Here is a 13,699-nt window from a genome sequence, read left to right on the forward strand (position 1 = left end):
AGGCAATTTAGTCGTAGAGATTTTCAAAACATTTATTCAACCACAAAACGTTTATACTGAAATCTGTGCAGAAGGTTTTCTAGTGAAAGAGATTTTCAAAGCAGTTATTCAGACACAAAACATCATTGTGTCAATATAATCTCCAACCAGAGAAACAAAAGGTGTTTGAACACACAGGGACAATTCTCCGAGTCCTCCAGACATCCCAGCTCTTTTGTATCAAGGACCATTCACCGTGGAACCACACAAAGCTGATAATGCCGTGGAGCATGTCCGTTACTTTTGACTTCTGGTGCAATGTCTATTTCTTCCTGCTTCTCAAACCTTTTCAGATGGAAGTTTTGCAACAGCGTTGTGAGGAATACGAAGATCTCCATACGGGCCAAACCTTCACCAGGGCATGCTCTCTTTCCTGGAAAAGCCAGAAACAGGCGTTCCATTTATATATACAGGGTGAGTCCTAACCCAATATTTCCCAGGCCATACAATCCAACATTTTTTGCTCTTCTTTTGCATCCCCCTCTCTTTCCCACTACAGATCCTTAGATTCCCCCTAAGGTTAAGCCAAGCCAGCCCTCCCATTCGCCCCCTCTCTCCATTCTGGACACATAAAACAGAGGTCCATCACCTGCTCCAAATGGCAGAAAAGCATCCACCTTCTTGAAGGCCCCAGTTTCATCCAGGAAGTGGCCAGGATTGAACTTCCTGGGTGTCTCGTAGTGCTGGGAGCTCTTCATGATGGATGACAGCAAAGGAATAACAGTGGTGCCCTGTAGAGGAAAGACAGAGACCCCGGAGGCAACAGTTACCGTATTTTTCGCTCCATAAGAAGCACTTTTTCCTCCTAAAAAGTAAGGGGAAATATCTGTGTGTCTTATGGAGCGAATGGTGTTCCCTGGAGCTGAATTGCCCAGGGGCCAAAAGAGGATCATGCTTTTTATTTTACAAAGAGAAGAAGGAGTGTTGAAAGGACCCCACTCAGCAGCTGATCAGCAAGAGATCAGGAGAGAGATAAGAGTCCCGGCTCCCTTTCAGCCCCGCCCCCTTGCCCAGGCCTCCATTGTTGAATGTGCTGCAGAGGGAGGTTGTTTGTTTCCCCAGCGACATGGGACTGGCTGATTAGATTATCTGTCTGGAAACTGTAGAAAAGGCTCCCTTTCCTTTAGAAGCTGCAGAAATGTGAGTTGAACACCATAAAAATGGGGCTTTTCCTCTTGGCTTTTCCCCCTTTGCAAAAGGAGCTTTGCTTTCCCCCCTTTGCAAAAAAAGCTGCAAAAAATTTAGCTGATCCTCAAAAAAACAGGGCTTTTCCCTTTGCAAAAAAGCTGCAAAACTTTTAGCTGATCCTCAAAAAAAACAGGGCTTTTAGAAGAGGAAAACCAGAAAAATTATTTTTTTTCCCCTTGTTTCCTCCTCTAAAAACGAGGTGCGCCCTATGGAGCGAAATATACGGTGCTGCAAGTGACACGGTTCAGATATTTCCTCTTTAGCCTGCATTTATCACTAATTCAAATCCCTTAAGGACTGGATAATGCTGTGCTGATTAGGAGATAGTACCTTCCATAGGTAATCATTCATTTTATCTGAATCACTTCATGTGGCCTGGGAAGAGTCTCATGACTTGGCAGGAGCCAGGGACATACAGTGGTACCTTGGTTCTCAAACTTAATCCATTCCAGGAGTCCATTCAACTCCTGAAACCGTTCAAAAACTGTAACAGTTACAGAACTATACATGGAAACAAGCTTTTATTGGAGCCCTGATAGAGGTTCAGTTAAAACGTTGCATGCCTTGCCCTGGGTAGCTGCAGGACCCCACCTCAAGACCCCACCTCTCTGGATTACATCCTTCCAGTTTGAGAGTTGAGTACAAACGAAACAATCTCTCATTCTCCAGCACATAAGCTGTGCATGTGTAGGAACAGTTCTCACCGCGATGACCCTGCCCCCTGGTGTAAATAAACCAGCATTCCCACAGCTTCTGGAAACTTCCAGTAACTTTATCAACTTTGCATGTTCCTTCTGGGAATGAATGTCTCACCCCAACACTCCCTCCACTGTCAAAGGCAGCAGGCCTCAAACCACCAGTGGCTGGCTGACACAAGCAGGAAATAGGCTCTTGTGGTCCAGTTCTTCCTGTACACTTCACATGGGCACCTGTGATGCTGGACTTGTTGGGCCTGTGACCTCATCAAGCAGCTTCTTCATATGTTTCCTTTAAAATACTATCATTACTTTAGTTCGAACTACTTAAAATATAGGCGTAAAGATGGCTGAAGTTATCTAAGGTAGGTTAGTGCAGTTATTACAAGATGTACTGATGTATACTGCCGTACTAGAATCCATTCCTACTGATGAGGGATTAAAAGGTGAAGGTAAAGGTACCCCTGACCATTAGGTCATCGTGGACGGCTCTGGGGTTGCACACTCATCTCGCTCTATAGGCTGAGAGAGTCAGCGTTCGTCTGCAGACAGCATCCGGGTCATGTGGCCAGCATGACTAAGCCACTTCAGGTGTGTTCTTGTTCTTCATGTTGTTGATGCTGCTCGGGAACTTTCCGTGTGAAAACCCACTCTTTAAAGCTCAATAGGAGCAAATGGCAACCCACAGAAAACCCAAATTGATGTTTGCTCCAACTGAGCGGCAAAGAGCAGGTTTTTGTGCAGCAAAAAGCAACAAAACCCAAACATGGAGCTTCTAAACGAAGATGTTTGTCTGGAAAGAGTGGGGCAAAAGGTGAGTGTGGATAAGCCCTAAGCTGCAGGCGTAAATCTGAACTACCGGTAATATGTCTGTTAGCCACACAACTCACTTTACCTTCGGAATGGTGAACCCTCGGAAATGTGCTTCCTGGGTGACTGAATGAGGAGCTGCCACTGGGGAGAGGTCTAGAAACCGCTGGTTCTCATTGATGAAGGCTTCTGTGTAGGGCATCTGATTCCGGTCCTCATAGGAGGGGCTGCGGTTCCTCCCGATGACCCGCTCAATCTCCTCTTGGATCTTTGCTATAAACAATATGGTGGGATTAGAGCTAACAGGCAATTAGGAATTGTTAGATATAGTTATAGGAGGAGGAACCATGGCTCAGTAGTTTAGAGGCTTGTAACACCCTACATCAGGGGTGGCCAGCTCCCAAGAGACTGCGATCTACTGACAGAGTTAAAAACTGGCAGTGATCTAAAAAAGTTGTTGAGCTTTTTTTAGGAAGGGGGAAGGCCCATTTGCAGAAGAAGTAAAATATTGAGGAGGTAAGCCAAAATTGTTCAGCTTCTTTGGGGGAACCAGTGATCTACCTCAGATGTCCACTGATCTAACAGCAGATCACGATCTACCTGTTGGACATACCTGCCCTACATCAATTTAATATCAAGGCAAAATAGAAAGTATCAGCAAGATGGACCTCCTGCTTTGCATGTAGAAGGTTTGTTCTCTGACTTCTCCAGTTAACAGAAGAATGTAGAAGGAGATGGAAAGGGCCGTTCTTGCACGCAGTCAGGGAGCAGGAGAGGCCTACAGACAGTTGCACATGGCAAAGGAAGGTGTGCTCTGCAACAGTGTGGAGGCAGGGGAAGTAGAGTGGTAGAGGGTTGCCCTCAGTGCTATTTTGATAGAAAAAGAGATGCCGGAACTCACGATGTTCTCTTAGAATGGCAACGGCGGCCACCTGAGAAGTGCCAGAACTGAGTTCCTGTGAGTTCCCCCTGGAATAAAAACACTGGTTGCCCTCCTCCAATACTTTTTTCAAGTTGGTTCCTATAAGTCCCAGTGTGATCATGAAGGAGCTGGGGTTCTGACCCATTTGAAGGGAGAAGATCCCATGATTTAGGGCTGGAAAAAGAGAGTCCTGGTTTATTTAGCAAGGGAGGAACCAATCAGCCATCCAAACAGACAGGAAACAAGAGTGAGTAAGACAGATTTGACCTTATTTATTTTTTTTACCTTCCATTTCTGGGTATCGCAGGAGGACAAGAAGCCCCTGCATGATGGTGTTGCCAGTTGTGTCTGTCCCGGCAAAGAATAGGTTGTGAACTGTAGCAACCAAGTTTTCATGAATGAATTCTGAAGCTGGGTTTCTTTTTTCCTGACACGGAAAGAAGAAGAAGAAAAGAGCAATGTTATCAAACCTGAGGCTAATTCTTACGTCTACAGAAAGGTTTTGTGGAAAGCTGGCTGGCAAGATTTCCTTTCCAATCTGATTCAAAGTATCACAGGATAGACTGGTAAAAAATAACGCTGAGTTACAGAGGTATGAGAAGCAGCATCCTGCTGGCCCATCTTGTCCAGCATCCTGTTCTCACAATGACCAACCAGATGCCAATGGGAAGCTCACAAGCCCAGGAACCAGTTGAAACTACAGCAAGTGGTCAACTGTACAGGTAGAACCTAGCCATTGAGCAGGGAAGGTGTTAATTCAAAGAGCGATGGCAGGTGTTTGGGGGCATATATAGGATGTTTTGCTGGTTCCCCAGATGTGTCTTCTACAAAAGAAATGAGTGACCAACCAGATGCCAATGGGAAGCTCACAAGCCCAGGAACCAGGTGAACCTACAGCAAGTGGACAACTGTTCAGGTAGAACCTAGCCATTGAGCAGGGAAGGTGTTAATTCAAAGAGCGATGGCAGGTGTTTGGGGGCATATATAGGATGTTTTGCTGGTTCCCCAGATGTGTCTTCTACAAAAGAAATGAGTGACCAACCAGATGCCAATGGGAAGCTCACAAGCCCAGGAACCAGGTGAACCTACAGCAAGTGGACAACTGTTCAGGTAGAACCTAGCCATTGAGCAGGGAAGGTGTTAATTCAAAGAGCGATGGCAGGTGTTTGGGGGCATATATAGGATGTTCTGCTGGTTCCCCTGTTGTGTCTTCTACAAAAGAAATGAGAGCTAGGGAGAGCTTGGCAGATCCCAGGGAATCATGGAATTGTAAGGTTGGAAGGGACCACAAAGGTCCTCAAGTCACAGGGGAGAAGAGGAAGACACAACAATGTCATACAACAATAATATTATCCTACCTGCTCCATTTTGGCCAGGAAGCAGTCAATGAAGTCCCGAGGGCAATTTGGATCAAAGGACTCCTGGTGCATCTTGACCCTCTGAGAGATGAAGTTTGTTAACTTCTTCATGTACCTGGGCATTTTGTGCTGAGGCCCAGGCAGGATCCGCATTAAGCTTGGGAAAAAATTGCAGATCTGTGAAGAAAAAGGACGTGCAGCCCCATCAAGACCTACCCTTCCTTATTGCCATGCATCCCATGGTCTGGACCTTAATATTCAGCTCCTGAACTATGTCCCGTCCTCCAGAAGCAAAATGAGCAATTAGGCTTACGAAAAATATAGGCAGAGGCAGCTGAGGGCATTGACCAGCTCACACTCTTCCTTTCTTCCTGTCATAATACAGGAAGCAGCCAGTGACATCCAAGAGACCGTTTTTAGGACTTGCACCCCCCTCCCACCACTTCCTTACCTGTAACCAGGTGGACATCATAACTGATGAGGCTTTCTTAATTGTGTCAAGTAAATAGATGAAGTCCTTGTCCTCATATTCAAACCGGTTGCCAAAAACAATGGAGCAGATAACGTTAGAGACAGCATGACTGAGGTGAATGGTTGGATCAAATGGGTGCCCTGTGGAGGGGGAAAGGGGTACAGCTGGAGTGTGTATTTACTGGGTAGCTTCTGAGGCCTGTGTCTGCCATATCTAGATTTGCATGCTGTGGACACTGCCAGCCACCTATTTGCTCAACTTTTCCAAAAACCATTCAGATACAATATTTCATACACGCATGTCCTGTTTTCCAAACCCAAGGTATTCCCCAGAAATAGTTCCTTAAGCGAGTGTTCACATAATGGGCTGAAAAATTCCATTCTTTCCTATGGGATCATTTTTGTGCTCCGTGGCGATAGAGTAAGCTGTCCTGCCAGGCTTACCTTACCCTGGTATCATTCAAATGTATTGGAGAAAATGATCTTGTGGGTAGCTTTGAAACACCTTACTTTATTGTTGTTTCAAGCATCATGGTCATAGTGACTAGTCTTAAAGTAAGAGTCAGTGAAAAGGGTGGGACACCATCTTGGTCTTTTACTCATACATCAAAATGTCTTGGACTGGTAATGTTTTCCTTTCCTTCCTCTGTAATTTGTGCTAGTAGCTTTGCAAAAAAAAAAAAGCCTTGGCAAACCTCTCAACCATTTATCCCACAGAAACTAGCAGCTTGCAAATAAATGTTATAGATTTGGGAGGGGGCAGTGGCGAACGGAGCCGCTTGGCTGCCCGGAGCGGCAAATGTAGGAGCACCCCCCGGGGCTGGGTGTCACTCCTCAGCACGCATGCGCCGTGCATCGAGATGAAACGACGCATGCGCGCTATGAAGCTATGGGGTTCGGCTTGGGAGTTGTGGGGGGTGGCGCCGAGCGTCACCCCCCTCCAGGGTGGCACATGGGGCGCACCGCCCCCATCGCCTCCCTTGCTCCGTCCCTGGGGGGTACAAATTAATAAATGGTAGGATTTTGATTATTTGGGATATGAAGGGAGAAGTACAAGTTGCAGAGCAATTCCAGGGCTAACCTATGCAAATTGACCTGGCCAAGCCAGGCCCTTAAGAAATAATACAGGGCCATTGAGAGCTATTAGCAATGCAAGAGAACTGCCGCCCACCCCTTGCCTTGAGGTGTGAACAGAGACTGGGGGTATGGGCAGTGGGCAGGGTAACTGGGTGTGAGGTGACAGGGCAAGGGAGACTTCAGCAAGGGTTGCTGGGAAGAAGAAGGAAGAAGGAAGACTGGGATCCATTTGGGCATGCCCCTCTTAAAAGGATCAAGCTGCAGGATATGGACTTCCTTAAAGGTACGACGGTCTGCGCTGTGTCTCAATTCTCCAAAGGAACACAGACTCTGGGTCTTAACTGAAATCTATCTAGTCTGCGTGTACACACAAACATTCTGCACCTAAAACTCAACTCAGTTAAAAATCATGAATGGGCTTTTTGGTAGGGTTGCCATATTCCCCAAAGTGAAGATCCAGACAAAGTTGTTGAATTTTGGTAATTTCTATGGATTTTTTTTAAAAAAAATTACCCCCCTTGCCGTATGTCTGGGTTTTCCCAGACATTTTGCCGATTTGCCAAAAAATCTGCCTGGACGCTACTCTGCTGCCCAAATCCCAGCTGTGTCCGGGAAAATACAGGTATGTGGCAGCCTTAGCTTTAGGAAGATGGAATGGATTAAGAGTGCCAGCCCAGATTCAGAAAAAGAATCAAAAGGCAAACATGTTGTATCTGGGAAATTCGCCAAATCTGAGCAGAATTCCATTTCGGTTTTTTAGAAAAAAAGAGCAATCCTTCTCTTGCCTACTGCAGCAATATTAAACCTTTTCACCCTGTTGAGGGAAAGTATAGATGAGTGGCCAGAATATTCACCTTCCGTTTTCCGCAGCACTTGCACCAGGAACTGGGCCTCCTCCTGGATCCGCTCCTCGATGGATCTCTTCCCCATCCCAAAGCTCCTCAGTGTTATAAGGGAGAAGCGACGGAGCTGCTTCCACCGTTCCCCGTTGGTTGGAACCACTCCTAGAAATGGAGAGACGCTCCACAAATCAGAGAAGGCAACGCGGAAAACACCAGAAGAGTAAAATGAGAGAATGAAAGGAGCAGCAGAGCAGTAAAACAAGAGAAATAAAGGAGGTGAAAGTGAAGCAGGGGAAGAGTAAGGATGGAACGAGTTGGCAGACGAGTATCATAAACATCCTTGGAAAGTTCCCCCTATGGGGGAATGCAGTTTTCAGGCTGAAAGGGGTTCTCCACTCCTGAGATCAGAGAATTTGCTGCCTGCTATGAAAGTGCCTCTTTGCGTCCAACATACATTGCTTGTGTGCAATTGTCAATAGAATGAATCTCATAGAACAGTGGCTCCCAATTCGGAGTTCTGGGACCACTGGAGGTCCACGGAACGTACCCAGGGAGACTGCGGCTCCATCCCTTGCCTCCCCCCAAACTAATTTAATGCCATTTTGGCATGGTATCATAAGAAATATTATGGACTGTTTTGACGCTGTGCAATTTTTCAATATATTGGCCAGAATCAGTTTTGAAATCACACTGAAATAATCATTTTGACCTGGCAATGTGCAGCAATATACCAATAACGCTGCTGATCTTGATTGCCTCACGCTGAAGGAAAACAAGGCAGCCGATTGCGAGGCTCTGCCTTCCCCTCACGCTGATGGAGAACAGTGCAGATGATCGCCTTCACTTCAAGGCACTGTAGCACTAACCTTTCTCAGCTAGTTGATATCTGTTATCCAGAGGAAACCAAGTCCTGTAGTGCTATCCCTGGAGATGGCACAACCGAACAAGACAAATTCATGCCTGCAGCTCTCGTTGGACTGCTCGTGATTTTTTAAGCCTCACCCTTGTCTTCAATCATTCCCGGCACATTCACAAAGCCAGAAAGGGGTAATGGGAAGAAAAGGAACATAGGAATCTGCCTTAGATACATAGAGTTGGAAGGGATCCCCCTGGACTTCTAGTCCAGCCTCCTTCAATGCAGGAATGCCTTCCACCGGCTCAGACCCCTTGGTCCATCTAACTCACCAAACTGACTGGCAACTGCTCTCCAGGATCTCGAGGAAATGCCAAAGACTGCAGCTGGGACATTCTGCATGCAAAAGCAGATACTCCACCACAACCCTTCCTCAACTACCCTGAGGTTTAGGGGTATAGGGTGGTATATAGATAGATAGAGAGATAGATAGATAGATAGATAGATAGATAGATAGATAGATAGATAGATGATAGATAGATAGATAGATAGATAGATAGATAGATAGATAGATAGATTAAAAGCCTTCCTCTAACATTGCAAGGCAAATTTCTCCCACCGTATTTTGACAAGGAGTCATCCAAGGACTGTATGTGTCCCCTTCCTCCAAATGTTTCTGCGTTATCTACAAGTGCTTCCTTGATGACTTCATAACCGCACAGCACCACAATTGGCCGGGAGCCCATGTAGACGGTGAAGACTGGACCATACTGCTCCTGGAGCTGCCAAGAGACCAATCAATCACACCTCAGTTTCTTAAAATTTGTACAAAAAGTGGGTGCAAAGAATATAAATTAAGAACATTTACAAATGACCTTGTAACGGAAAACCCATTGGTCAGTATACCTAGGGTGTTGGATAAAATACATGTGTTTGGACATGTAGCAGGTTTTAAGTTAAACAAAAATAAAACAAAAGTAATGGTTTCAAATATGACTGAAAAAAGTAAAAATGAATTACAACTAGCAACGTAATTATACTTTGAAAAAAAGGTGAAATATTTGGGTGTATGGCTAACTATTAGGAATATAAATATATTTAAGGATAATTATATAACAACTTCAAGCAATGGCAAAAAGATATAACTAAATTTATCTTGCATGGAAAAAACCCAAGGATTAAATATAAATTGTTAACAAATGACAAAGAAAGAGGGGGCTTCTCTCTGCCAGATTTAAAATTGTATTATGAGGCATCCTGTCTCTGCTGGCTAAAGGAATGGATAACTTTGAAAAACACAGATATTTTAGACCTTAAAGGTCATGATAACAGATTTGGATGGCATGCATAATACAAAGTGCATAAAGGTTTTTTAAATCATGTAAAAAGAAATGCAATTTACTTCCGGCGGCGACGCCATCGCCGGGTGGTCGAAGGCTGCTTCGGGTCCGAAGCGCCTTGTCCATCCCGGGGGTTAGGAGCCGCGCTACCGCAGCGCGCGGCTCCGGTTGGGGTGCGGGAAGAGCGTCCCGCACCCTGGGCTCCCCGGCTGCGCCCGCGGAGGCTCTGAACCCTTCCCTTGCCCCCCCTGTAAAGGGGGAGTGGGGGTGAAGGGCAAACGGAGCCGGGCTTCGGGGACATGCCCCAACCGGGATGCAAATGCGGCGACAGAGCCCGCGGTGAGCGTCCAAGTTCTACCTGTGAAGAATGGAGCTAAAAGAACCCGGTGGTCGTGAGTAAAGAATTTGATTAGAAATTGTGCTTTTGGAACGATCCGGGGGGAAGGAGAATGGCAGCCTGCCCTCCCTCCCTTCGAGCTCAAGAATCTAACCAATTTGAGTGATTGCTGCTACAGAACTGGTTACAATGTATTTAAAATTGACACAGGAGACTGGCAAACTTTTCTTTTGGGAAGTTAACTAGAGGAAAATATCTCCTTTTAAAGTTGCGGTATTTGCGCTCCAGTCCAGGAAAATGGCGACGAACAAAGAGGGGAGTAGAAATATGACACCCGCTTCCTCCTCCTCTGCCAGTATGCTGGGTTTCGTCCTTGAACTGGCACTGAACTCTGGACTAACGGACGAACAGAGACTCACTGCCTTGAAGGTGGAACTGCTTTATAGAAAAGTCAAAGTCTTGTGTGGGGGTCTGAAATGGAACCAATTGCCCACAGAGGAGGCTTACAAAACTTTTGATACTTTGGAAGAAAGCCTTGCCAAAGAGCTGAGAGGATGGATGCAAAGATGGAGTGAAATGAATGAGCTACTTCGGAGAAGAAATTCGCCTTTTGGGGGTGGCAGCCCCAAGGCGACGTTAAGATTTCGTATATCCAGTCCCCGAGGTGTGAGCTCGGGGGCCAGGGACAGAGAATTAAGGTATCTACAAGAAGAAAAGGAATGTTACAAAGAACCGAAGAAGCTGAGAGATGATGAGAGGGACACCTCTGAACTCGCGGCAAGGAGAGGTTTGGACTGTGCCTGGATCTGTGGACGCTTGGAGAGGGAAGAGATATGGAAGTTCAGTGCTGATGCCATCAGGAGAAGAATAATGGACAGAGGGGGTGTGGGGTGAAGCATTAAGTAAAACTTTAAGCAGCCTGATACGGTAAATTGAAATCGGAGGGTGAATACTGTCAACAACACTTTGTTATATTTTTTATTTTGAACATGAAAGGAGATATTTCAAGTTTTTACGTTACTAGCAGCAACCTTAAGGATAGAAGAGATAGATTAGATGCGAATGATTTGCGAAGATCTATGAGGTGGAGTATAAGTAAAGTGAATTTAAGTGGATTAAGTTTATGGATTTAGAAGATTAAATGGTGAGGTATTATTATGATGATGCATTTTTAGTAAATGTTGAAGATATAATTGAATGTAATTATACAATTGAAGTTAATGTTTTTTTTTGTAGGAGAAATGGTTATAAAATAGATCAAGGATACAAACTCGAAGGTGAAAAGGCAGGGGAAGTCAAAAGTCAAGATATGGAATTAGAAAAAATTTTTTTTTCTTTTTAGAAAGATGCAACAAGAAAGCTTGACATTGTTTGTATTTGTTTTATCTGTTTTGCATTTGTTTAATTGTAGGTGTGGGTGTGGGTATATGTTTGTTATAGAAAAATGCCAATAAATTCTTATAAAAAAAGAAAAAAAAAGAAATGCAATTTATAGTGTATGGGGAAAGTATAAAAACTTGTTAGAACAGAAAACCCCATGGTGGCTCTCACCAATAGAAGCGATATCCTTAGAAAAAGGTAATGCAAGAGCAGAATTGGCAGCTTATAAAGAGCTGCTCATTGAAAGCAAACAGCAATTGGAATCATAGAATCATCGAGTTGGAAGAGACCACAAGGGCCATCCAGTCCAACCCCCTGCCAAGCAGGAAACACCATCAAAGCATTCCTGACAGATGGCTGCCAAGCCTCCGCTTCAAGACCTCCAAAGAAGGAGACTCCACCACACTCCTTGGCAGCAAATTCCACTGTCCAACAGCTCTTACTGTCAGGAAGTTCTTCCTAATGTTTAGGTGAAATCTTCTTTAATTGAGATTCAAAAATATGGAAGACATAAGACAGCTAGTCACAGATTGGTTGCAATAATACCAAATAAATGTAGTTACAGGTAGGTAGCCATGTTGATCTGCCATAGTCAAAACAAAACAAAAAAATTCCTTCCAGTAGCACCTTAGAGCCCAACTAAGTTTGTTATTGGTATGAGCTTTAATGTGCATGCACATGAAATCTGAAGAATATCTGAAGAAGTGTGCGTGTACATGAAAGCTCATACCAATAACGAACTTAGTTGGTCTCTAAGGTGCTACTGGAAGGAATTTTTTTATTTTGTTTCGACTACCAAATAAATGATGTGCTTAAAGTAGATAAGAAAGGAGGATTCAGTACAGAATGTTCAAGGTTTGAAAAAGAATTATTGCAAAATGATGAAAAACTATTATCTAGAATGTATGAATTGTTTTCTAGAATGGCATACAAAAGATGAAGAGGTCAAATGAGTAATGATAAAATGGGCACAAGATACAGGGCATAACATTCAACATAAGTCTTGGGAAAAAACTATGGAAGGAAAATTTAAAATTTGCAGTGTGCTGTTCGTTGAAAGAAAACTATATGAAAATGATGTATAGATGGTATGTAACACCGGTGAAATCAGCAAAGATGTCTAGAACTGCTTCTAATACAAATCAGCCGCGAGCAGAGGATCCCGGCACTGTCCGTACAGCAACCTGCTACGTAGCATGCATGTGCAGCTACCTACGCCACTGGCTACGAAGCAGAGACCCACACTTACCTTCTTAAAAGACGTGACGATGTCCCGAATATTCAACTGGAGCAAGTTGCCCAGCAAAGGCAACGGGGTGGGGCCCGGGGGCAGTTTGCCCTTTGTGGCATCTCTCCTCCGGATTAGGATAAGCAAGAAGGTGATGCAGGAGACCAGCAAGAAGGGCAACACTCCAAAGAGGCCCATTTGGGAGCTGACGGCCCTCGTTGACTTTGCTGCTCCTATTACTTTGGTTCTGCAAAGAAGTGGATGGGCATCCGAAGCGCTGCCTTATAAATCCAAGGAGCCTCCCCCTCACCCCCTCACAGAGATGGACAAATTTTCCGGTAAATGTGCAAGCAGAAAGAATAAAAACCTGTAATTCAGGAGAATTTCGACTTGCACAAGCATTTCCTGGCAATACTGGTAGAAAGTTACATACCCCTATGGGACTCTCCTTATCTGTCCATGAATGAGGAAGGGAGATCTCCACGGAGGTGATCCAGCCCATGTCCGGTAAGCCTTGCCGACCCCTGGTCTAGATGTAAATAATTGTTGAATATGGAGTTGTGAAGCCGTCTTCCTGACTCAGTTTTGCTATAAGAGAAACGGAAAGAATTAGGAAGGGAAAAGTTGCATGCTAAGTGAGTTGTTTTTTCTATCTTGTGAGGAGGAACTGCTTCTTCCACATCTCTTCTTAAATGTTAGCTTGCCTCTGAGCTATTTTGCTTCAGGAGTATTTGTAGCAAGAAACTGGAAAGGCGAAGAGATCCCGACAGTGGAAGAATGGCAGATGAAGCTGATGGACTTTATGGAACTCGCCGAACTGACCGCGAGAATCCGAGACCAGAGGGAGGAGAAGGTGTACCAGGAATGGAAGAATTTTAAAGACTATTTAAATAAGTGTGTAAAATTGAATATTTGAGCAGAATTAGCTAGATGAATTGGCTTTAGCTAGACGATGTTAGATAAAATTGTGTATAAGAAATATTGTTATGAACGATTTAATTGTTTAAGAATTTTAGGATGTGTAGTTTATGTGAAAAACTATAAGTGATTAATTGCCCAAAGATTTTAAGAAGTTTGGTTAATGTTTACGGGAAAAAGTTACAAAGTTACCAAAGTATACTGATTTTGAATGCAGCCGAGTGAGCGGGGGAGGTCCCCG

General features: G+C 44.5%; 1 protein-coding gene across 1 annotated transcript; it reads right to left on the reverse strand.

Annotated features, from left to right (window-relative positions):
- Positions 1-230: 230 nt before the first annotated feature.
- Positions 231-12,800, reverse strand: LOC117052084 (cytochrome P450 2C29-like). Its single transcript, XM_033158809.1, has 10 exons — positions 12,556-12,800; positions 8,875-9,031; positions 7,415-7,564; positions 5,464-5,624; positions 5,326-5,383; positions 5,013-5,233; positions 3,940-4,081; positions 2,818-3,005; positions 629-770; positions 231-412 (listed from the first exon to the last, which is right to left on the reverse strand). Exons 1-10 carry the CDS (start codon positions 12,736-12,738, stop codon positions 231-233), a joined length of 1,584 nt encoding a protein of 527 aa, XP_033014700.1. The 5' UTR covers positions 12,739-12,800.
- Positions 12,801-13,699: the final 899 nt, after the last annotated feature.

This window comes from Lacerta agilis, chromosome 8, assembly GCF_009819535.1.
Source record: "Lacerta agilis isolate rLacAgi1 chromosome 8, rLacAgi1.pri, whole genome shotgun sequence".
Classification (NCBI taxonomy): domain Eukaryota; kingdom Metazoa; phylum Chordata; class Lepidosauria; order Squamata; family Lacertidae; genus Lacerta; species Lacerta agilis.